This window comes from Argiope bruennichi, chromosome 1 (genome assembly GCF_947563725.1).
Source record: "Argiope bruennichi chromosome 1, qqArgBrue1.1, whole genome shotgun sequence".
NCBI classification, from domain to species: domain Eukaryota; kingdom Metazoa; phylum Arthropoda; class Arachnida; order Araneae; family Araneidae; genus Argiope; species Argiope bruennichi.
Genome location: NC_079151.1, coordinates 48,237,694 through 48,263,810, shown reverse-complemented (window position 1 = coordinate 48,263,810; position 26,117 = coordinate 48,237,694). Strand labels below are relative to the sequence as shown.

The 26,117-nt window shown below is 27.4% G+C and overlaps 1 protein-coding gene across 4 annotated transcripts in view; it reads right to left on the bottom strand.

The window, feature by feature from the left end:
* LOC129972634 (rho guanine nucleotide exchange factor 12-like) overlaps positions 1 to 26,117 on the bottom strand; it is a 98,694-nt gene that overhangs the window by 33,885 nt on the left and 38,692 nt on the right. For 3 of the 4 annotated variants that reach the window (XM_056086962.1, XM_056086882.1, XM_056087116.1), the window contains one exon: positions 18,945 to 18,999. In XM_056086962.1, the coding sequence (XP_055942937.1) occupies positions 18,945 to 18,999 (55 nt within the window). The remainder of the gene's footprint in view (positions 1 to 18,944; positions 19,000 to 26,117) is intronic. The other variant, XM_056087039.1, reaches the window with a different exon arrangement.

Below are 26,117 nucleotides of genomic sequence, written 5' to 3'. Positions count from 1 at the left end.
ATCCCGTACTATTAAAGACATAAATAAATAAAATCAGCTCCTTTACCTTCTACATTTACCTATATGCAAATTTAGTAAAATTTATGCATGTTTACTTCACTTTTTAATATGTACTGTATATTGCACAGATATTAAACAGAATCATTCTTTAGCTTTCAACGGTAGAAGAAAATTAAGCCAAAATATTGGAGAAACAATGAAAACGGTTTGAATTTTGGAAATTAGGAAAAAAGATAAATTGCCAAAATTAAGTAAAAATTTATACGAGTATTAAATTGGCATCATTAAAAAAAATACTTTTTAAAAAATTTTGGCGGTGTAAAATTTATTTTTGTGTGACAATATTTTCGGAAATTATGGTGGAAAAACACCAAAATTCAGCTCAACTTTTAATTAATTAAAATTGTAATAAAAATCGTTCTCAGGTGCACATTCCCACTCTCCAAGGTGAGTCTCTCCATATGTGATAAATTTGATAGCTATAAGTCAATCGGTCTGGCTTGTAGAACGCCAGCACAAACACAAAAATTCATCTTCATTATTAGTAGAGACAAAAATTATAGAATGGCAACAATAAAGTGTAAACTAACCATTGTATAAATTTCTGACTGTTTCAGTGAAAGTTTTAACAGCTTCATTGAATTCACTGCTCAGAACAGAGTTGCAAAATATTACTGGAAATGTTCTAGGGTGGGTTCGCAGCGCCACCAAAAAGGGTATTCAATCAGAGGAATGAAAATATAAAAGAAATCAACATACTTCAAAACAGAAAGCTTAATCAACCGCAAAAATAAGTTTGATTGTTGCCAAATCGGTTATCGCTATTGGAATCGCCTATGGAAATTGATATTCATATCTTTCTAAACAATTATTGTACAAAAATGGTCTTATTATCTAAAGACTCAAAAACTACCTTTCTACTAATATCAATTCCATTTCCTAAGATATTTCCCTTAATAATATTTTTGATACACTATCTGTACCCTTATTTTTAATGTTACGATGGAATCCAAACTCATCCATTAAAACATTCAACCACGTGCTTTTGCCTATCATTACTTCCGTAGTAGTGTTTCCATTTATATTTTTATTTCATAATATGTATACCTTGTAATCTGCAATCAACTAATTCAATAAAATTCATGTTTTTCAGTCATAAAATTTTTTTTAATGCATTCCATTTTTATTATTTAACACCTTAAAAAATCAATAATCTGAGTGAAAAATTGGTCACCAAAAGCAGCTAGCTAGGTTTGTTTAATATCATGCAGTTTACAAGATGAATAAAAAAGTGAAGTTACAATACCACGAAATTTAAAAGACAGATGAACTACAAATTCGCATTTTTAATAGTGCTATGATTTCTAGGGATTAATATCCAATGGAAAGTTTCATGTATATAATAATTGGAATATATGTAAGAAAATTAAAGCAACACATCTTTAATGTTTGGCAATTTTACAATATCAGGGACATTTAAGTGATATCTAAATGCTTTAACTGAAATTAAAAGTGATCAATACCCTAGAGAACCATCTGGTTGTCAAAAGCTATTAGTATTCAATATAATATTTATAATATTTGTGGGAATAGTGAATGGAATTTACACATATTCGTAGCTCAAAACTTCTGCACTTATAAGCAAAAGACAAATTTACTTTTAATATATTGGATGCCCAAGATTATATAAAAATTGCACTTTTCATCTGGTGTGCAAGCTTAGAATGATTAATAATTCCAAAATATTTGAATTCCGGCTTTTCATAAAAATTATGTATGTCTTACACAGATTCACACCCAAAAAAGAATGAGAAAAAAAAAATTGAACTTTCAGATATTGAATTCAAAAAAAAGAGAGAGAGGGAGAATCATTTCGTGCCATTTGATACACCTCTTTATATCGATTCTATTGATCATCCAACATTTATTTCGAGATACTTTAATGAAGAAAGGGATGCATTTAAAATATTTATTTTTCTTAGGAATTTTTTAATAAAATACTTTTAATAAAACTATCATCTATTCATCTTTCTCAAAAACGTTAACATAATTCTTCAAATTCTAAATTAAATACTCTCTTCCCAAGATTCTTTTAAAGTAAAAATAATTGTTAAGCCTAATACTAAATAAGGGTTTCAATCTTATTCTTGTATTTATTTACAAAAGAAATATTACTAAACGAAGACATTATTATATCGTCTATTCTAATAGATACCAGGGGTGTTTGTGGGACCCCAAAAAATCCCCGGAAACTTTTACGGACTTACTACCGACATTTTGGAGTTTCGAGAAGGGGGGGGGAGAAATGAAAAATTACGATTATGAAGTATTGAATGACCTAATTATAAAAGTTCAATGAATTACTTTTTTTGCAAAATTAATACCTTTGAACCAGGTCACGTGATCGCACATCTGGTCGAACGAAGTCTCTCCCTTTTTTTTCTGCCGCGCCGAAAGAATCCAGAAGAGAATGTCCGAGAACCGGGGGAATGAGTCATAACTCGCAATAAGGAAAGAACAAAAAAGAAATTTTTTCCCCCTTTTCACGCATTATCACTGCCTTTGGAGAAAGAAAGGAAAAGTTTTCACCACACACACTGACCCTGCGTTTTCTGCTTTCAAAGCAAACAAAATTACCCAGATCAAAATAAATAATTCATTATTATTCCTACTTCCTTTTGAACGACGATCCCCGGAATTTCCGGGTATCGAAGTTCAAAATCCCCGGAATTCCGGGGTTTCCCCGGAGCACAAACACCCCTGTAGATACTAACTCAGTTCAAAATTTATCGAAATATTTTAAAATTATTCACATGCAAATTCGTTTCTATTTTTATCATTCTTAAATAACAGAACAAAAAAAGCATTCCTTTTTTTCTCTTTTTTTCTTTATTTATTTAATTATTATTATTTAGCTTAATTATGCCCAAAAGAAAATAATTAATATAATTAAAGCAATTTGGAAATAAAGAAGCAAAAAAATAAACTTTTTTTAAAAATGTAAATATTTTTATGCTTAAAAAGTATTTATAATACTGATTCAGGGATCATAATGGAAACATTTTTAATGCGGATATCTAATACTAAATCGGTTTCTAAATCTACTCTAGAATTAAATTTCATTTACAAAATAGTTATTACCATTGGAAGACAAATATTTTATCATTTAATCTTAAAATTAATTTTGTGAGCCACAGAGTGTAGAATAATAATAATTTTCGATTAGTTAGTTTTTTCTTGGCAAAAGTTAATAATTTGCCAAGATATATTATGCCAAATTCTGTGTATTTTCATAGGTATGTAAGATTTTCAAAAGCAAAAAGGGAAAGAGAGCGGCAGTATAGGAAACTGCGATTTACTAAGGTATGTAAGATTACTCAAGATAAATACAGATAGATGTCAACTACTTAAGAATAGAAAGTTAGATGACTAACCAAACAGAAACGTAAACATAATTTATTAAATTTTAATGGAACATTTCGATGTAAAACAGAACTGATGTACATAGAAAGTGATCTCTTCTATATTATTTATGCAATTTCCATCAATATTAGAATAGTTTGATGAATTTTATCTCACTGTTATATTTCCATTTTATAAAATTTATATAAAAAGATAAACACAAAAATAAATCCTTTTTTTAAAAATTCATTAAAGAAATATAATTAATTTTGAGTTACAGTGTAGTTCCAGATAGCAATGGCACAAATAACGACAGAGATCATGGTCAACATAGAAGTCATAAATCAGTGCTTCTCAAAACGCATCAGATAACACCAAGCCATTTTAGCGCAGTATAATTTCTCTTTATCTAATGGCGTGATATTATCATAGTTACTTGCATAAAAGACCAGTAGATAATCACCGATGGGATAATAATTTTACATATGGCATTATAGGCAAGTATATGAGATGAGCACTAGCAACCGCAAAAAGTTGCAATCAAAACCTTTCAAAATCAAAGACACATTTACCGAAATTAACAGAACAAAAAAAAAAAAAACTGATAAGAATAATGGAGGAACTTATCCACGCAGTAAAAAAAACATGCACGAATTAAATCGCGGAAATACGAAAAGCAAAAGAAAAAAACATATAAGCCTATGTCGCCGCTTCAATCAGCTAAAAAGGTTTAACACTCGCAGTTCGGCTTCTTTAGGGCATCTGGTGGGCGGGCTCACTTTTCGTTGCAGGGGTGTATGGCACGCTTAAGCCTACAAATCGATATTAATGTGTTTCTCTCTATCTCTCCGCGTTCTGACTTTAGAACTCTTGCAGGCTGGTAGAGGGAGCCAAAAAATTGGTGAAAGAATATCTTAAGTTCTGCTTGTTAGCACGATTATGAAGTTTTAAGCGCCAATAAAAGATTCTAAGAAAGAAAAGCTTGGAAATAAAAAGTAATGATGTGAAGGAAAACTTTGATAAAAGGGTATTATGTTTTAACTACTTTGAATTTATATACAGAAAGAGACTTCTACTACTCATTAGCAAGCAAAATTATCCTTAATGGCTCATTTTCTATAACGATCCCATTTTAACAGTAGTCGCAATTATGAAAAAGAACAGACTGCTTTAATATTTATTTCATAATTGGAAGAACGATTGACGTAATGATTTTGTATCCCATGCTACAGCAAAATAAATCTGATTAAAACAATTTAATATCCACTTCTTTAAAAAATGATTTTTCTAATCATTTGATGACTTTAGAACATGCAGAAGAAATTACAATGGAACTTTATAAAAACACAGCTAAATGTACTTTAAAACGCTCATAGTGTACCTGAAACAATAACTAAAATAAACTTAACAATCCTCAATAACAATCAATATATATATATTTACAAATTTACAAATGTGTACATTGAAAAGAATCTAAATTATTTACTAATTTTGAACAAATCTATTATGCTCAAAATAAAAGCTTTTATTAGATGCAATTTTAATTACAGAAGAATCAGCGTTTTGAGGAAAAGTGTCATAATTCCGGATTATTTCAAATTTTCTAATAAATGTATAACAAATTTTCTAACATTAAATATTAATTAGTATATTAATCGATTTCAGTGTTCTAGAATGGCGATGTCAAAGCTTTAAATGACAGGAGTGAAAATGTAAATTCGCGTCGCGACGACATTCCCTTCCCCTGGATGAATGTTGTAAAGCAATTAACGTTAAACGCGTCACTTATAATTTTTAATAAGTTTATATTGCTTCTACCATTACATTTCAAAGGTTTCTAAGATGCTAATTGGCTTGATATATTGATGAGTAAGAAATTTTCAAAAGAATAAAGCAGAAATATTTCAAATAGACGGCATGAATTTCGTATAATAGTTTTGGTAATAAAAAGATTACAAATTTACTTAATAACTACGTATATTAAATACAATTGCTTTTTTTATGCAGTTATTAATCATGAAATTATTTTTTTTTAACCTCGACCCGAAATTATCAACCCAAATGATGCATAGATTCGCTTATCATCCATAATGTAAAATCTAATTTTCAAAAATTATAATTTTCATATTTTAAGAAAGTCTAAATTATTTTTTCTTCTTCTTTAATGTCCTTTCATTAACTTAAGTTTTAAAATAAATTAATACTTAACTCCTTCGTATACATTGATGTGTATGACGTAGTTTTAAATCTGAACGTGAAAGTATTAAGTAAATAAAATGTAGAAGTCATTTAGAAGTGCTTCAATTTTTCAAATGTTCCCTTATATCATTATAATAATTAAAATAACAATAATTCTCCCAAATAGGATGTGCCATTTAATTAGGAAGTTAAAGTAAATTCGTAGGTCAAGGGGTAAATTGTTCGTATTCCATTTATAAATAACAAAAACATGTCAAAAACAATGAAAATTAGTCTATAGGCAAAATATTATTCTTAAAACGCTTAAATATTTAAAGGAAAATGCATAAATGAAAGAAAAACAGATAATTAACAATTATCAATATTATGCAAGTTATATATATTTTTTTCTTATTTAACCTAATAAATAACAATAATATTTCAATACTTACTAATAAATATAATGAAGCATTCTAACAGTTTCTAAAAATGCCAAAGATATGGTCAGGTAACGGAAGAAATTACATACTATACAAACAGACACTAAATACACAATAAACCGTATTCAAATATCCTATATAAAATCGGCAAACATCTGGAATGATTCTTCACTTTTAACTCAAAAAAAGAATTAGATACTTTATTCCATATGCACATATCTAGGAATGGTAAACATCTTCCATGATAACGCTAAGAATTCCGTCTCACCAAGAAATACGCAAAAACCGCAAGACACGAAAGAATGGTTTATTTTTCCGGTGTGGTAACCTAGCGAATAGCATCAAAATAATTTTGGAAAACAGACATTAAAAAGAAAAAAAAGAAAGCTCATGTTCCTCACCTTCACAAGCACAAACTCAACAAGCCAAGCAGGCTCAAGCACTGCAAAGAAAACACGGGAACTCTTCTTTCAGCACAGTTTCCACTCTGTACTATTGCATTTCTGACTAAAAGGGCTTCTTGTCTAGTGGTAAACACGCGATAACCGGCTTCCCACTTGATCTCCTATACTCTCTGGCGTCTCCAATAATTTTTTTTCTCTTCTCTTTCAACTCTTCGTGTAAAGCGAAATACTATCAAGACTTCAATCTATTTCCTTTATTCAAATGTGCTTTAAAATAAGATATGGTATTTATCCATTCGATCACTGCCCAATAAAGGCCAAGTTTTTCTACTTTTGTTTCAATGTTTTTTGTTTTTTTTAATTCGTCATTTGAAATCTGGGCACTTGAAAAATTTTTACGATGATAGATGAAATTTTAAAATTAACAGACAGAATTTTAAATTTGATTTAGAAATATCAAAACTTAATTTTTTTTTTACCTTTAATAATTTTTATCATACACGTATTTATTAACTGATAACAAAATTTCAATAATTAAACAAAATCGAATTTTTAACAGAAATTTTTATCTATCCAATCTCGTCAAATGAATTATGTTACAAAATATTTAAAGAACACTTTATTTGTACTTACATATATTTCAACTTAAATCAAAATCCAAATTATTTAATAAAATCATAATTTTTTTTAAAAATTATATAAAACGTAGCCAAAATAATTTTAATGTCACAAATTATCAATTCAAAGACATGCAATCCAAAATATTTATTCATTTTTTTTAAAAAAAAATTTATACCAGACAGAACTACAAAAATTAATAACACCTAAACGATAGATTATTAACTAATCTAAAGTTTACCATGAAGGTAATTTTTAAACAAGATAATGTACAGAACTGATAGGAAAACTGATTAATCCAATAAAAAGTACACAGTAAAATTAAGTGCAAATTAAGTCCACAATTTAAGTGATCTAATTATCTAAGACACATGTTTCATTTATAAAAAGCAATTAATCTCTCTCTCTCTCTCTCTCATATTATATATATATATATATATATATATATATATATATATATATATAACAAGGGGAACTGTATCAGACGATACGAGGAATATTCATCTAACAAAAAAATTTAACTATTCTCTGTTCAATTAAAGCGTTACTGAATACTCACCATCAAAAATGTACGAATTTCCTAATTCTTTTTTTCTTTCTCAAATCTGTTAATATATTCATTTTTTACAGCTTAAATCATTCATGATACAAATATCTCTATTTTAAAGATGATATTTTGAATACAACTGCTGTATCATTACATTTTAAAAACTTTTTCAATTTTAGAAATTTATTTATTCGAATGCTTTTAGAATCGTCACATAAAACCTACACAACTAAAGAAATAAAGTTATAGCAATGAAATGAATTGTTAACTGATCAAATGAAATATTCCTCGTAGAATAAATATTTTGAAACAAGAAATAGGGAAACCTAGTTGGCAGCATTTGCTGATCATTGCTTCATTGTTGTTGGCAGCTGTTTCTCTTTCTTTTTACAGAGGTGGTTCACAAACCAACGTTCAGAAAGGCGCTAACTCATTAGTGCGGACGTTTCGAAAAAATACATGCGTATAAAAAAGTGTAACAGAATTTTTTTTTCCAAGGAAGATTCCCAAGTCCTTGAACAATTTTTAAAGCATGTCTGTCACAAGTGACACAATAGAAATATTTCCTTCCTTTCTACCATATCACAAAGAATAAGTATGCTACTCCTAACTCACTAGGATGCCAGAGAAAGCTTACCCAACATCTTCATGCTAGTCTGATTTTTAACTACAGACAGACAACACATAAAGAAAAGAAAAAATAGTTGACAGTAAATTTTAAAAAAGAACACAATTCGTTCCTATCATTTACAAAAATCACATATAAGTGCAGTACAGTTAATAAAAAAAATGACAAAAAGGAAAAAAAAGTTTTAAAACAAGAAGTAAATTTAAATTTTTTCTTGTGGAACATATTTTAAAATTTCTTTTTACCTTTCAACAGCAAAATTTCAAGAAAAAATATAAAGCGGCGTTTCAATTTTTATTTTAAACTTACCATCGGATCTTCAATTATTCTCATTCTAAACTGGAATATTATTTAATCGTTTTCGTAATTTTTCTTTTATTCAGCGCTTACTTTAAATGTTTAAATTTGATTTCTTCGGCATTTGATGTTTGCTTATGATAATTTACATCAATATAAAGATTGATGTAATGTATTAAAAAAACGAATTCTCATTTACTCGATTCAAAAATCAACTTGGAGAAGATTTTCTTCCCCCTTCCTTTGCCCTTACTGCCCTTTGTTTGATGAAGATGGTTTTATTCCGCAGTCATGTATTAGAAGAAAAAAAAATCCGCAAGTGAAAAGTTTTTAATAGTTAATTAAATTGGCTCGATTCCATGTGCATAAATTGTAACAATTATTTTAGGGAACACGATTTTAAACATGCGCCACAAATAACAAATTAAAAATAACGAGCATTTCTCTTATCATAAATCGTTTATAAATTGATTGCAAGAAATTCAAAATATTTAATAGACAAAAGTTAAAACTTCTTTGAATCCCTCCATAACGTTTTACAAACTAAAAACTTCATATTTTTTTATACCTTATGACATCATTCCAAATAGTCTGCTACTGTAGGATTCAAAAACTATAATATTTGCACAGCTTAGATTAATATATAAAAACTGGTAAATTAGAAATAAATAAATGACCAAAAATTTATTAGACATTTTTTATTTCAGTTCAATAAAACTGAAAGAATTTGAATCTCTTTTCAAACGATAACGTCTCTGCCATTAATTAATAATTATTAATTACAGGTTAATTTGGTTAAAACTACAAATACACCAAAAACAGTAACAATACCAAAGTTAAAATGATTTTAATGATGACATTTTAATGAAAGAGTATGTTTATAATTCTTTAGATTTCTTTCTCCCTTATATATAATGGATTCTAACACTTATATAAAAACTAAAGAATTCCTATTAAATAAGATTAATAAGAACAATAAGTTAAAGATAATAAGTCAGAAGATAAGTTACATATTAATTCTAACAATAACAATGAATTATGTAGGTACATTAACGGCCTTTAAATATGCCTAAAATGGACTTTTTAAAGCGACGATATGTATTTTAAATGAATATATCGCTTTCTATCATTTATCAGCTTGAAAAAAGTTGGTAATTTTATTACAGTTATTATCTATTTCTTTATCTATTTTGAACATAAACAATTCAATTAATTCCTATAACTTATTTATTTTGAATACACCATGTTATTGAAATGGATGTAAATTTAGAAGCACAATAACATGACAATAATCTATACAAAGAATGATATTTTTTCCAGCCTCATGGGGTGGGGGAAGAATTTATAAACGAAATAATTTAATTATTTTATTTCATTCTATTTTATATATGTTAAGGTTAGTGTGATTAAACACTTATTAATATGAATGGAACAGTGTAAGGCTTTTGAGCTAGTAGGCCCATCAGATTTTAAATTTAAAAATATTTAGCTATAAAAGCAATCAAGGGAAACCTACATAATTAAAAATTTCAGTAACAATTAATCCAGCAAACCATCTGGTTGCCAAAAGCTATTATTGGCTATTATCTGATAATTACTGGTTATTATTAATACTAACCTAGATAGATAATAGAGAAGTTTCGATATTTTTGAATAAAAACAGTCATTTCAATGAAGTAATAAAAAGTTCACATTCTTATTTCCAGACAAAAGACTTTTTTCATTTAATTAGGGGGAAAAAATGAAGATGTTTTTAAACAACCATTGAATAGTATATTTATAAATCTTTTGACTTTTATCTACATTAAATTTTAAAAAACGATACATGTTTAGTTCACAATTCTGACAATATTTATATATCAATTATTTTAAACTAAATTATGACAAACACTTTCTTTTACACAGTTGCAATATACAATAAAAATAAATAAAACTGAAATTCAAAAAATTATTTAATCTTGATCAGATATGATCAATAAAAGATAATGCCAGCATTGTATGATATATAAGCTAAGTCTGTCTTAAATACATCGGTACAAATAGCGAATAAATTAATTAAAAATTGTCTTCTATAGAAGTAATCATTCATTTTAAAATCTTTTCAAAATTCTTTAATCTTTCAAGTAAATTAGAAATTTAATCTCCGATTGCAAATTATTAAATTCTGTCGAAAATACTTAAATCTTTCAAGTAAATTCAAGTTTAATCGCCGATTCCAAATTATGAAGTAGAGATTCAAGTTCAAAGCTATATAAATTATTAAGAATATTTTAAGTTTCTTGTTTCATTTTAAATACATAAGAATGGAAACTAATGGAATTCCTGAATTACTATAAAATTAGAAACAGGAAAGAGCTGCGAAAACTATGCAAATAATTTTGTCTTCAGACTAAGAATTTAAAAATAAATTGTTTCCAAAAAGATCTTTATAAACTCATATTATATAGTGCGTCAGCTTTGATTCATCTACTTATTCACTATTAAAAGAAAATTCGAAAACATTCAATTTTTTTTAAATATTACAATATTAATAATGCATATTTTATTTAATTTTCATTAATGATTTGGAAGTTAAATAAAGGCAAAATATTTGACGGCATTGTGAAGACAAAAGCAACAATCTTACACATAAATTCAATATGTACGCACCTGAAAACCAAATGCAAATTAATAAAGCCACCACAATAATATAACTGGCTAAATTTTAAAATCATAATTCATGCTGGAAATTTACAAAAAAATTTCGAACCGGCAAATGAATTCATAAATCTCGATAAAGGAAAAAAAATAATCTTTTGTAAAGACAGATTACTAAATCAACAGGAAGTATTGAGCCAAGGAATAAAAATAAGTGTAATAATGAGACAAAGTCTGATTTTTTTTCACTTGCAAAATTCATTTTCCCATTTCTCAAGTACAAAATTTATTTCAATAAATTCGCATAGCTAACATAGAATACTTTTTTGAAATGAATATAATTTGGTATTACTAAAACTCTTTAAAATATTCCGTGCCAAGCAGCTTGCTTCTAAATTTTCATAAATTCATTTATCTGTTATAGAGAACAACTATGCTATTTTTAAGTTAGAGAAATTTAAAAAAATCACAGACAAATAACACGAAATTCAAATTCTTTGTTTCTCGCATTTTAATTCACAAATGGGTTCAACAATGCATGGATCTCTTGTAAGAATTTTAACATTTCGAAAACATCGAAAATTAATTTGATATCTTAAGAAAGAAAGCACAAAACAGTAGCGTTTACTTGACTTCCAGATTCTAATTACTCCTTTATCTTTTAAACAGAAATTGCTATTCCAAAGAAAGCAAAGACAGTTAAATTAATTATATGTTACCTTACGAATTATTCCACAAAAATTCATCTCAGAAGAAATTTTTTTTATAAAAATGAGAATTAAGAAAACGTATGACTCAACCATCTCTGCTTGACTCAATTAACATTAACATTTTATTTTTTTAGAACAAGCGATATCTTTACAAAAAGGATGTAAACATGCCAGCAAAATTTCACAATGTTTTGGAACCTGATTCCAAGTATAAGCATGCATAAAATAAATATGAAGATCGTTTGAAATTTAAGAGAAAATCGCAGTTAAAAACGAATAACTTCTTTAAATGTCTTTTCTCCACTGCACGAACAAGCGACTACTAACAACTTATTGATTAAAGACATTTGTTTCTTTTTTAAAAAGGCTAATTTAAATTTAAATGGGACATTTTTAATATGCCATTTAATGTTTTTAATACATTTTAATAAGCTTAAAACTCATATGTTTAAGCAACTCTCAATAAAAATCACTCTCGCATATATTATATAAATTTTGCTTAAATTAATTTGATATTTGCCCCCAATCTTTTGACAATTTAAATCATAATTTTTTTTAAGATTTTTATTTTAAAGAACCTAAAAATCATGCCTATTTTCCCCTCAAATATAAAATGGATTCAACAGTCTAAAACATATATCGGCTTTTTAACAGAGGTGAGGGAATGAAAAAACTTTTATATTGAAATAATAACAATTTAATTATTCCAATAATTTTAATTCATGTTCAACATCTTACAACGACACCTCATGAAAATAATGATTTTCGATGCATGTTTTAATTACACGAAATCCGTGAGAAGGAGAGAAATAAATCACATAAAAGAAATCGTTGCAGGTGCAAAATAATCTTTTATAACTCATGCGTCATCAAAATGTAATTAAAGAAATAACAATTCAGTTTCACAATTCACACCTTAACTTACAGCTTACTTACAAACTTGCTTGCAAAAAGAAATTACTTATCGCATTACGAATTAAAAGAATTTTCAAAAAATATATATTATTACATTAATAATTTTTACCATTTTATAAAAGTTAATTTTTTTTCAAAAAAATATAACGATGTGAAAATAAAAAGAAATTAGATTATTCGAAAATTAATGAGATACGGTTTGTTGATGAAATATAAATAAGAAAGAATACATCAAAAAAATTAATACATTTCAATAATACTACCAGAGAAAAAATTATTAACGGTATGGGCCTGATGAACACCGAATTATGACCAAATTGACAAGTAAAAAAACAAAAAAGACTATTGCCAAGGCGCCAAGCAACTTTAGAGGAAGGGGGAGGGGCAGATCAAAAATTGTATCACCGTTGACGAAGTGCTGACATAGCAGTCACAAAATCCGAGTTCTGTCCTGGGCTAGTATTTTTTATTTATTTATTTTCTTTCTAAATTATTTCACCTTAATTTAACACTTGACAAACAGTTTAAATTAATATGCTTTTCATTTTTTATGCAAAAAATAAATATTTATTCACTTAATTATCGATTACAATTTAATTTTTAGAAGAAAAATAATTATAAATCTGAATGCGCTTTTTTTAAAAAATATATATTCAGAATTATTTGAATTAACAATTTAAAGAGAGTTTCAATTAAAATGATACTCATTTTTGTGTGGAAAAATAAATGTATTTTTCTCTTAATACATAAGTTATAGCTTATATTTTAGAAGAAAAATAATTATGTTTATTCATACGGTCCTTGAATTATAATTAGAATTTAATTTTTAAATATTAATTATAAAAATAATTTAAATAACTATTTTCACCTTAAAATCATTAAAGCTTTAAATTTTTGGATTTTAATAATAGTAAATTATTTATTATTTATGTATTAATTAAGCTGTATTTATATCGGTAAATAAAGAGAGTAGATGAAATTAAAAAAATTACATCAGCAAACATTTTTAATATTAATCGTTTAATAATTAATTCCGAAAAGAATCGGAGGAAAAAAAATTGGAAAGCAGGTGTTAAGATAAGAAATGCATAAGCAGATGGTTCAGACTTTTTAATAACATGACACGGTATGCTTGATACGCTGTCCAACTTTCTAAAGAAAAATAAATATTTTTTTTAAGTTAAATGAAATTTGTTTTCTAATCGATCCGTTTAATATTTCTCTTGTAGATAATCATTATTTATTAATTGTGCAAGATGTCAAAGTATATATAACTTGTTTCAAATGTTTTTACGATAATTAAAATTCGGTTTCTTGTATGTAATAAAAAAAAATATGATGTCAATAATTTAATTAACATTTATCGTCATTTACTTTTCTTGCTTATTAATTACATAATTACTTTTCCTGCTTAAATACTTACATAATTACTTCTCCTGCTTAAAAATAAAATGATACAAGTATTAGGTGAATCAACATTTTTGAGAGAGATTTATTTTTGAACGATAAAAAAATTACATATTAATTAAAATTGTCTGCAATTTCATTTAAATAATTTTTTTAAAGAAAAACGTATTTATATTTTTAAATTTATTTTTAAAAAGTATAAGTATTAAAAGAAAATACATTTATTTTTCTCTACAAAAAAAGGGTATCATATTAATTGAGACCATCCTTAAACTGTTAATTTAAGTAATTCTGAATATTACAAAAAAAAATTCATAATTACTTTTCTTCAAAAAACAAATTATAATCCAAGAATCGGGGCAATAAATATTTATTTTCGCATAAATTTTTTTAAACCTACTAATTAAAGCGGTTTGTTAATTTTTGAAGCAATTTTTTTTTAAGCAAATGGAAAAAAACGTAACAAAAAAAAATACTAGCCCAGGACCGCTCTAGTCGAGTGAATGCTATACGCCTTATTCACTATACTATTCGGGATTCGCAAACTGCGAGACTTTATTAGTATATAAGCAATACTGAAAATTTGAGGCCATTCTTTCGAAATTGGCTTGTTATTGCGCTTTAATATTTTCAAGAATGAACATTCCAAATGTATACTACCATTATACTAAATATCATATCGAACTCAATTTTCAAACTCATGCTCTCCCCTTGTACGACTTTTGATAGCACTAACACTGAACTTTGTTTAAACAATTTCGGTTATGAAAAACAAAAATTGGAAATTAGTTTTGGATAAAATGAAAAACTAATAAATATTGTTAATTTATTTTTAATTGGTGCTTTTAGACTGTATTTATCTGCCAATATTTACAACACAAATTACTATTCAAAGAATTAGTTGTTGCGAAAAAAAAAAACCAAATTGAAACTTCAGATACACAACTTACTACTCTTTTTTCACTTAGTCATTCCCACTAATTACTACAAACAAAAGAAAAAGCCTTTAATCATATTAAATGCGCTTTGTATATCTCGAAGAAGATTTATGTGCTTCATCAAAGCAATAAAATATTTTGCTTTCAAGAAAAATAATACAGAAGACATTATGGAGGTTAATACATAAATCATTGCAAGCAAAAGCCAGGAATTCATATTTATATATTTTTAAATTATTATGCATTTTCATGAATTAATAGTAGTCAATGCAAAATAATAATAATGATAATTTCCTTGCGCTTTTATGAACCAAAACAAACATTATCTTTACTTTTGAATTCAATTACATTTTTTATACACCTGTTAAATAATTATGATTTCTGTAGATATTAAAAAAACAATGAAGTCCCTACATATTATTATTCTCAGTGAAATAAATCATATGGTAAATTAGGAATATACATTTCAGCAGTTTTGAGATAATATGTACGGGCCTATTAATTCTAGTAAGGAAAAAAAAAATATAGTCGATCAACTGCATTATCTTTAAAATTGCTTCATAGTGCAATATTATAATTCTTCCGCTTTTTCAACAAAAAAATATTTTTTTAATAAAGGAAATAAAATAGAATATAAAATTTTTCATACAAAATAGAATTTTTCCATAGGATGCACATAATCGATCAATTGCCTTTTCAAAATCCTGTATTTCTCCCTCGGATTTTGAAAACAGCGCAATAATTTGAAAATTTATGTTCTAAAATACTCCAAAAGCATTATCAAAATTAGTTCGACACTTTTAATTCTATTGGCAACTTTCATATTAATCTAACAGATACCAGAACCTGCAAACGGATATGAGAACATTAAAATAAGATTAGCTACTTTCCAAGCAGTAAATCAACACAGTAAATTTTATACATGTAGAAAGTTAAGGCATAATACAAGTTTGTTGCTAAAGGTATAATATTTTAAAATATTCCCAAGTTCAAATTTTCTGATACCATTATGAAATCATTCGGACATAAAACTTTTTAGATATAAAATACTTTATATCCAGTAAGTGCAGAAGGTTTGAGAATTTAATAATGGATATATATAAATGTATTTAAAAAAAACACTAACACTTAGATACCAAAAATACAAAAGTAATTTTAAGATATCTAAGAGAAATATTTATGTTTAGCAAACTTCAAGTTAAAGCTCGCTTCAAAATTCAAAAATATAATCCAAGTAAGACTAGAATCATAGAACCCCCCCCCCCCACACACACACACGAAAAAAACAGCATGTTTCGATAAAATTGTGATTGTTGAAGCATTTAGAAGATGGGGGGAGGGAAAAGAAACTGAGAAAATAATAACAATAAAACATTTCAGAGATAAAAAAAAAAGTTAGAGGCATACAAAACAAATCAATGAAGTATTCAACGTATACCGCTTCGAAAAGCATGTAAACAATTTTGAACATAATGTATAGTCCATTCCACAACACCTATCTTGCTTTAGCTACCTTTGTGAAGGTCACGTCTCTGTATATATAGCCACTGATTTGGAACTGCAGCTCGATAATGGTTTGGATGGATTCGCAAGGGAAACGGATTTTGGGTAACGCTTTCTCTTCCGCTATGGATCAATAATAGCGCCTGCATTTCTAAAAATTTAATCAAAAACTTCCGCGCTCGATTCGGTTCCTATACAGACTAACCGCCGACAGCCGCTCGGAAATTCCCGTTTTCGGCATCCAACAAATCGGAGGAAAAACGAATTTCGATGGCTCTTTTTTTCTATTCTACTTCTTAATACAATACATGAATGTTAATGTATAATGTGTTCTTATGACTCAAAATATAATTTTCTGAAACGTTCATAAAAGTTTCAGAAAGTATCATGCTACAAAGAATTTCTTCAGACTGACTAATTTAGAAATATCTTTTTTATATTTTGAGATGTAATGTTTTCACTTTGTTTCTATTTTTAATTATTGGATTAAGAATCATCTGTAATGCATTGAATTGGTGTTTATTCTGTTCAACATGGCAAACCACACATTCTAAGATGTAGTTTCTAATAGTTATCACAAAATCTATAAAATAATAGGTACTTAATAGGTACTCAGAACTACATCCAACTGGAAATTAAGCCATACAATAAAAATATAGCAAATGGATATACAAAACTTTTCTAATATTCATTAGAAAATTTAATTTATTCTGTATATCTTCATTCAAACACTGTGCATGCAAGTTTATTTTATTTATTCAGGTACGAAGAAGCAATATATATATATTTCAAATCATATCAAATATAATTAATTTATTTTGGGGGTAAAAAATACTTTACCAACTCACAAAAATAAAAACTCAATTTGGAAACAATAAAAAAAGATGGAAACAAACTGCATTAATGAATTCACTTCTATTCTTTATTTTAAAATATTCAGTTACAACAATGTTTCCTCCACATTTTAAAATATAAATCGATATTAATTACTATTTAAATACACTACTTTACTCCATTTAATTATTAATTGCTTACAATTTGTTTTCAAATTTTGAAAGCAAGGAGGGAAATTCAACATGGGAAAAAAAAACATTTAACAGCATCTATTTTAAATAATACATATGCATTTACAGTACATAAGTATTTTAGCTAAAAGGCATTTAAAATTTAATATATTACATATAGAAACTACATTAATAAATTCATTAAAAGTGCTTATTTATATAAAGACACTTATTTTTAATTGAAACTAAGAAATAAGTATGTTAATATAATTTATGTAACACTCAAAAAGTAGCTTAAAAGAATTATGAAAATTAAATTTTTATCACAACTAAATATTAACAATTATACATTTTATTCATAAGAACTAAGGGGCTTAATTTCTTTTAAAAAAATAATAGTAACATTTCCATTTAGATTTTTTTGCATTTGCATCCATGAATCATTATTATAGTAAAATTAACTTTATAATATTTCTCAGATTTTAAGCATGAAGATTTAATAAAAATCAAATTTTCAAACAAAAGACAGCTCTTCCAAGACAACAAAAAACTAGCTAAATTAGTGAAATTTTACTTTTCATATGAAATGAACAACTTCTCTTCTTTTATATATTATAAATTGATTAAATTATTAAAATTCAAAACAGTGTATTTAGCTTAAGTTCATAAGTAAATCTTACACCTCCTAAATCACAACTAAATATTAACAACTCTACTATTTTACTCATAAGAATTAATGGAGTTGATTAAAAAAATGAGTAGTAACATTTCCATTTAAATTTTATATGAATATTTTTTCTTCATTTATATCTATGGATCATTATTATAGTTAAAATGAACTTTATTATAGCTCTCAGATTTTAAAAAACAGGAAAATTTAATAAAAATCAAATTTTCAAACAAAAGAGAGTTAGTTCTTCTAAGAACTGTAACTGTTCTGCAAATGGCAAGCTAAATAAAGAAATTTTATTTTTCATATGAAATGTACAACTTTTAAATTTTATATAATATAAATTGATTAAACTGTTAAAATCAATTATAGTTCGTTTCGCTTAAGTACATAAGTAAATCTTAAACCTCATAAAAATCAAAATAAACCAGGATGCACTGATATCACTCGGGTTTATTTACAGCTCAATCAATACGAAGGCAACAACAAATGAGTAGCTTAGACACAACAAAATGGAGAGACAGTAGCTTAATGAACTGCTGCTCGATGGGCGTTTAAAAGCACACTGATCACAATTTAAGCCCTCGCCCTGTCAGACGCATGCGAAGACCCATAAATACAAACAATGTACTATAAATAAACTTACCGTTTGACGGAAGCTCTCCGACCGGCCGATGGACGAAGCGTTCTTCTTGTTGCTGCTGAAACGAGGAAACATAGTTGTAGTGAAGAATAATAATCTGCGACAGACGATGGCAACTGCACTGCATGTTCATCACACTCTTTACCAGCACACATACATACACAACACGACGCTAATGACTTAATCTTATTGTTTCAGCTACTTCCCACATGCTCCTCATTGGGAGCAGCGCTGGACGGGGCGTTGGACAAACGCTACCACCAAAAAAGCAAAGCAGAGGCGAGCCGCCACACAGCCGTGATACATCCTGAGCCGCGCTAGCAGACAGGAAACTCGGCAAAGCCACTGCTGCTACACCTCTCCTCCTCTGGATTGGATGCTGTAGGAGAGGCAGCGGATCTAGTCGATGGTCCAACTGTGAGTGTGTGATAGGCTTGGCTGGATATGGCGGGGTGGGGGAGACGCGGAACACAGTCAATAGGAGGGTGTAGTGCTTTTACATAGGAAGGAGATGGGAGAGACGCGTTTCTAGCGTATGAAATACGATCGTGCAATATTAATTTGGACGCGTGACAGGGCAGGAATTGATTGACGTAAGGATGGGGCTTGCGTGCTCAAATGCTAAGGCGTAGGGCGAATTTCTTTTTTTCTCGGTGGATTTGATTTGATGACAAAAACATTACCTCTAGCTGGGAAGGGCTATTTTCAATACCACTTTCATGGCTGCCGGCTATTGGTTTTTGTTTTGGTATGGTTGAACTAGCAGGAGAAAATTTGTCTGTAAGTGATATCGATTAAATCATAGTTTCTTTAAAATGGTAGATTTATCTTCCATTTAATATTTTCCCCTTCGAATCATCATTTTCATATTCTCACTCAAATCACTCACATTCACATATACAAATACAGAATATTTTATATTATTTATACTTAAATTAAAATTAAACACCTTTATTGAAGAAACTTAATTCTGCAGCATTGTTGATAAACAAAAATATTTGTTTTTGAATTTATATTCAATATACATTATTACCAACTTTTAATAGCATTTTTAATTTTTAATAGTAATGTAAATAAGGGGAAAGAGTAAATAAAAAAATCATTTAAATAGAGTTTCAAAAATCTGAAGGAATAAAAAAAGCACTGCAAAAGAAGATAATAATGTAAGATAATACTGTATGTAAATAAAAATTCACCAAAAGAATATAGCGAAATCTTAATTGAATATTACTATTAGGCCAAGACAAATTAAAGTTAAAATTGGATAATTATATAAATCAATACTCATTAAAACAGCCCATTTCTTTCTAATTCTGCAATTTCAATACTCATGATATAACTTAATATACATTCTTTCCATTCTGCTATTGATAGAAAAAAAATTCGTCAGGTGTGCACATAAATAAATAATAAAAGGAAGCCATTTTATTAATCACAATTAACCTGTTTAAAAAACGGCACAGATAAATACGGTTTCCATACATACAACAAAACGAAAAATTTTAACGATCCTCCTACAGCATGACATTATATTATATTATATTATATAACAAGAAGTATTAATTGCGACATTGCTATTACAACACAATCTAGATACAAAACGACTTAATAAATTTTAGGAAGACTGAATGAAAATATGAAGTAAGCTTTCATAGTGATGTGAATATCATTTACATTAATAATTATAACAATAGGGTTTTAGTTTAGTATAAGAGCATTATTTGAAAGTAATTTAACTTTTACTTTGTTAGTTACCATTTATTTGTTCTTACAGATAGATATAGCTAATTAAATCTCAGTAAACAAAAATTTCGAAACATCTATTTCATTGGTCTAAAATCTGCAAAATTTTTTTGTCTACTCAATAAATGTGAAAAGTTTAATTTACAATTCAAATTTGAAAGTCCTTGTTACAACAAACAATTCGTTTAAAAACCAAGCATTAGAATTTTGCTATTGATATCCGTTAATCAATCATTTCATCTTCAAAATGCTTACTTAAAAGATTTTAAACGAACAAACTATACCTGGAAGCGATAGTAAATTCATGTAAGCAACATGAAAGTTTCTAGTTCATGTAATATACCTGCATCAACACACTCAAAACATGTCACAGCTAACCTTCACTTAAATGACGAAAAATCAAAAACTTACCAATTCGGAAATCTTACCAAGGCTACATATAAGTAATAATGCTAAATATATCCATAACAATCAAATTCCATTAAAAATAGCAGAGCACTAACAAAAAACAACGATAATCTAATCGCAGATGTGAATGTAGAACAGAAGTTTAATTTCACTTAAACAACGCTGACCTGTGCAAACGAATGAATGAATCGCAAAACCTCCGAATCAACTTCTGAGATTGCGAAATGTTTGACACCCACGTTTAGCGCGTTCGTTATTTTTGCTTTTAAAATGAAGTGTAGAGAAAACGGGGGAGTGGGTTCCTTCCACAAATGGAATGGACGCTATGATTCAAGGATATATAAAACCTTTAAGATACGAAGGCGTTAAAGGACATTTTAATCAAATTGATACACTGGACAAAAAATAAAACTGAAGTGATTTAAATAAAAAGGGATTTAAATTTTTAAGTAAGTTACGCAAGAGGTTAATTAATGTGAAGATGTCGGCTGTTACCTTGAAGAATTAAATGTTTCACATTTTAAATGCATAAATGTTTTAAAAATAATGTTTTAACGGCGGCTGATTTACCTTTCGCAGCCTTTGATTAAGATAAATTAAAGAGAAAAAAAATGCCTCATTACAAAAAAAAAAATGCCTCACTACAAAAAAAAATTATTTAAAAAAAATTACGAATAATACATGCATTTAATTTTTTTTAAATTAAATAAATTTAAAATTAAACTCTTTTTAGAGGAGAAAAAAAAACTAGTTAAAATTTTATACAATGTTAAAATTAAATACACGGAGGATGTTATTTCTCCCGAGAAAGCCTTCTTTTTCTTTTCTTTTCTTTTTTCGCAACCAAAAGTGCTTACTTTAACATTTTAATCCTTTAATAAATGCTAAATGTTCATAATCACGTAAATCGAATTTAACAAGTTTTCAAATTTTCCATTATATTTATGCTTAACAAACATCACTTATGCTGAAAAACAATACTAATTTTAATTTAAAAGGCATTTTTTCATTGAAAATAATTTTTTTCGTTGAAGTAAAACATTTTTATTTTATTTTAAATTTGATTGACTTTATATAACCAGTATTATTATATTTTCACAATGAAATACGTCTAGCGTAAATATATACCAGACTGGCGTTTCAATACAAAAAACAAAAAAAAGCAGAATTTTATGAAATGAATTTTTATGAATTCCTGAATTTTGTCAAATACAAACAGTGAAAAGTAAAATAAATTTGATTAGTTGAACAATAAAACGAATAAATTTACACAAAAAGCGTTTCAAACATTAAAAAATATTGTAGAGTTATCTTTCTGATAGCTCCCTCACTTATATCAAGCATTGGATTTTGCATTTCTACTAAGAATTAAATAAAGATAGGTTGTTCAAACCAAACATCAACAACAACAAAAAAAGCACATTCTCTTTTGCTGTTGTTATTATTACTATCAAGCAAATGTAAAAAAAACAATTCATCTGATGTTCTACATTTGGGTCATAACTGAAGCCATAAAATTCATTCGTGTCCAACGATAATAAAAAGAAAGAAAAAAAACCCTGAAGCGTTGTCACACCCTAAGTTTAAACAGAACGTTTGTTCTTGTTTCTTTATGTTAATGCATGGTACATTTACAAATGCATATCTGACATAAAAAATAAAAAAAGTTTTCAGTTTAAAATCATTTAGTTCAATCTGATATATTCTACTCTACTCTTAGTGTCAATGGAAGTTATCAGAAAATTTTGAAAACAAATCTATCCATCAAATATATTGCATAACTTTAAAAAAATATAATAAGCAAATTTATAATCTTGAATTTAGGGCATTAAATTATACGGTACTGGTTCATATTTTTTTTTACGGTGACTGTTTTACTTGCCAATTTTTCTGATTAAGCTACATATATCTTGTATAAATTGCCAAGATTTCGTTAAGACGGCTGCTTTACGGTTTCATCTGTTGGCGTTTTATTGGGAAGGAGGGCCAAATATCAGCAAGTACAAATTATGCATACTCTCAGATGATAATGCAGCATAAATTAAATATGAATTTTTGAAGAAAATCAAAACGGCTGCACTGAGTTAAACGGGAAGACATTTTTTTTTTTTTTTTAATTATTCAAATCATTCATTTCTTTATTGTAGCATGAAATTTCACAAATTAGAAACTGGAAAAATTTTATATCAATCCTGAAACCACTTTGGAAACATTTCCCATTCTATCTGCTCAGAGTTTTTTTTTTTTTTTTTTTTTTTTTTTTTGTATCCGAAATATGCAAAGAAAGTGCATAATAATAATGATAAATGTATAACTCAATTTGAGTTGTACAATTTGAGTTGTATATTTAGTTGTATTTAACGAATGATACGCTGACTGGTAAAAAAATAACAAGAAACTAAAATAAAAGAATGGAATATTGTTCATTGATTTTGAGTTAAAATCAATGAACACAAGCTAGAGAGATAAAATTTTCACAATTTCACAATTCTTAGTACCTAATGGTTTTTCACAAATGCAACGCAGCATTTTATTTATTTTTATTTTTTTTTAATTGTTTTTCACAATTCTTGAAATCTATGGTTTTGGTGGCACTAAATGTTTGCATCAATGTTAGTTGTAAAAGATTTAAAAAGTGTAATTACCGTGGAGGTACAGTTGATCGCTACTAATGAAAAATCATTTTAGTTAACTAATACTATAGTTCTACAAAATAAGATTTAAAAATATTTAATAAAAATTACAATGCAATTAAATCTTTACAATATTTCTCAAGTTCCGCCTCTTCACAATGTCAATTCCCTTCAACGGCAGTTTGTTTATTGAAATCGATTGTAACGTGTTTTTAACAGGATAGTTATATGCACGGATATAACTATATAATAAAATAGTTATTCTGTTAGAACAGAATTACTATTCTGTATTATATAACAGAATAGTAATTCTGTTATATAATACATTTATATAACAGAATGTACTCCAAAACAAAAAAATATATTCAAATCAAAATTCAAATTTACAAATAACTAAATATCGAATAACGAAAAAATTCACATAAAAAGATATTTTTCGGAGTCCTGGAAGACATTTATTCATCCCTAAAAATTTAGAAAGGTTTGAAATTACAGAATTTACGTATTACTGTTATATTTATTTCAAAATTTGATTACAATTTAGTATTTCAATTTTAGTGCATGTTTTCCAACTAAAATTTTCTCAAGCGAAATTTCGTGAGAGTAAAGGTAAATAAATTCAAAACCGAATACTTTGAAAAAAGTATTGACGTCGAGGAACTTCTGCAAACACCTAATTTCCGGAACCAAAACACAATTTCCGGTGAATCCCGCGCTACAGCCGATGTCTATTACACCAAACCAGTTCACAGACATTTATTTGGCCTTCTTAATAGCTTCCATACCTGTTCACTCGTACTGAAATAACATCATCTGTACTGAATTATTTAAAAAAATGAAACTCCTATATGAAATGGATCGGAAATTAAAATATATAAACTAAACAAACAGTACACAAGTTTAACAACACCGTGCAAATGTTTGCACCAAACAAAATTGAAAATCGTGAATTAATCCATAAACATCACAAGTGGAAATGCTTGAATAAAACTTATTTTACAAAATTAAAATCTTTCACTTAACCTATTTTTATCCGCCTTCGAAAAATCACAGTAGGAATTGGGAAAAGGAGTAGAAATCCAAAATTGATCCGGAATGCTACGAACACAAAAGTGTTCATTCATTAGAAAGAAACGAATGTAATCTTATTATTCATATGTAATTTCCTGCATGACCAAATACCCAAGTAACAGTAAATCAAATTATTTTGGTAATTTTTGGATCATCCAAATTCCTAAGAAAAGACCTGAAAATATCTAGAAGGCAGAGCACAAAAAGCGGTCCTTGTAATATATCGTAAAGGCAAACAAAATTAAATCAAAAACGAGATGCAACTCTGAGTTAGGATAACGCACCAAAATTCTAAATAATGAAAGGAAGAAAAAGAAAAAAAGAATGAAAGAAATATCATAGCAAAAGTGGTGATTTAAGATGCATGGAATGCTTTAAAAAGAACCATGCATGCCAAATTATATATTTCCTTTCGTTTTCGAATTGGCTATAATTGTGGATTATTAATATTGTAAGATTTGAGGAATTCAAAATATTTCATAATTGCTAAAAATCCATGCATGAACATACTATATACTAATTATAATCAGAAATTTCTAGGAATGATATTACTAATTCCACTGCCTGGGACAACAAAGCGGGTATTTCAATACAGTTTGAAAAGATTTCTGAATAAGTGAAAGAAAATAATCATTAGATATTTCGATTAAATTTATCTATATAATAAAGTTTTCCTTTGCTAATTTCCCAATTTAAATTCAAATTAAGAAAATATTTTGAGAATCGACGTTTTTATTAATGCAATTCGTAAGAAAATATTAAAAACGTACAAAATTATGACACAATTTTCTCACAAGTATTTCTTTAAACACTTTTTACTGACAAAGTAATAAAAATGAAAAACCAAAACCGAAGGGGAAAAAAGTCATTAATTAGAATAATGGTGACCAAAATTAATAATGAATACTTTCCATTCGTGATTTATCTCAACAAAAATCGTCATTTAAAAAAATGAAATAATTTCAAAATTTGTAACGATCCACCTAAGTGTTCAATTTAAAAAAAAAAAACTGAAAAGAGAAGCCTTTTATAACGCTGAAATTCCAGCAATAAATTAAAAAATGTAGATATTCGCTGAAAACTTTGCTGTCAGTAATCCTTGAGATGGAAGAGATTCTTGAATGAGGTGATTTCTTCAACCTACGTGTTCAAGTGGTCATAAACTTCGCCATGAAAGAAATAAGTGTCTACTCATCTTAACTAAAGGCCCAAACTGAACTACATCTCAATAAATCAACATTTTTTTTTTTTTTTTTTTTTTTTTTTTTTTTGTAGAGGTTGTTAACTATAATAATACCATAAGAGATTGAGAGACGCGTCT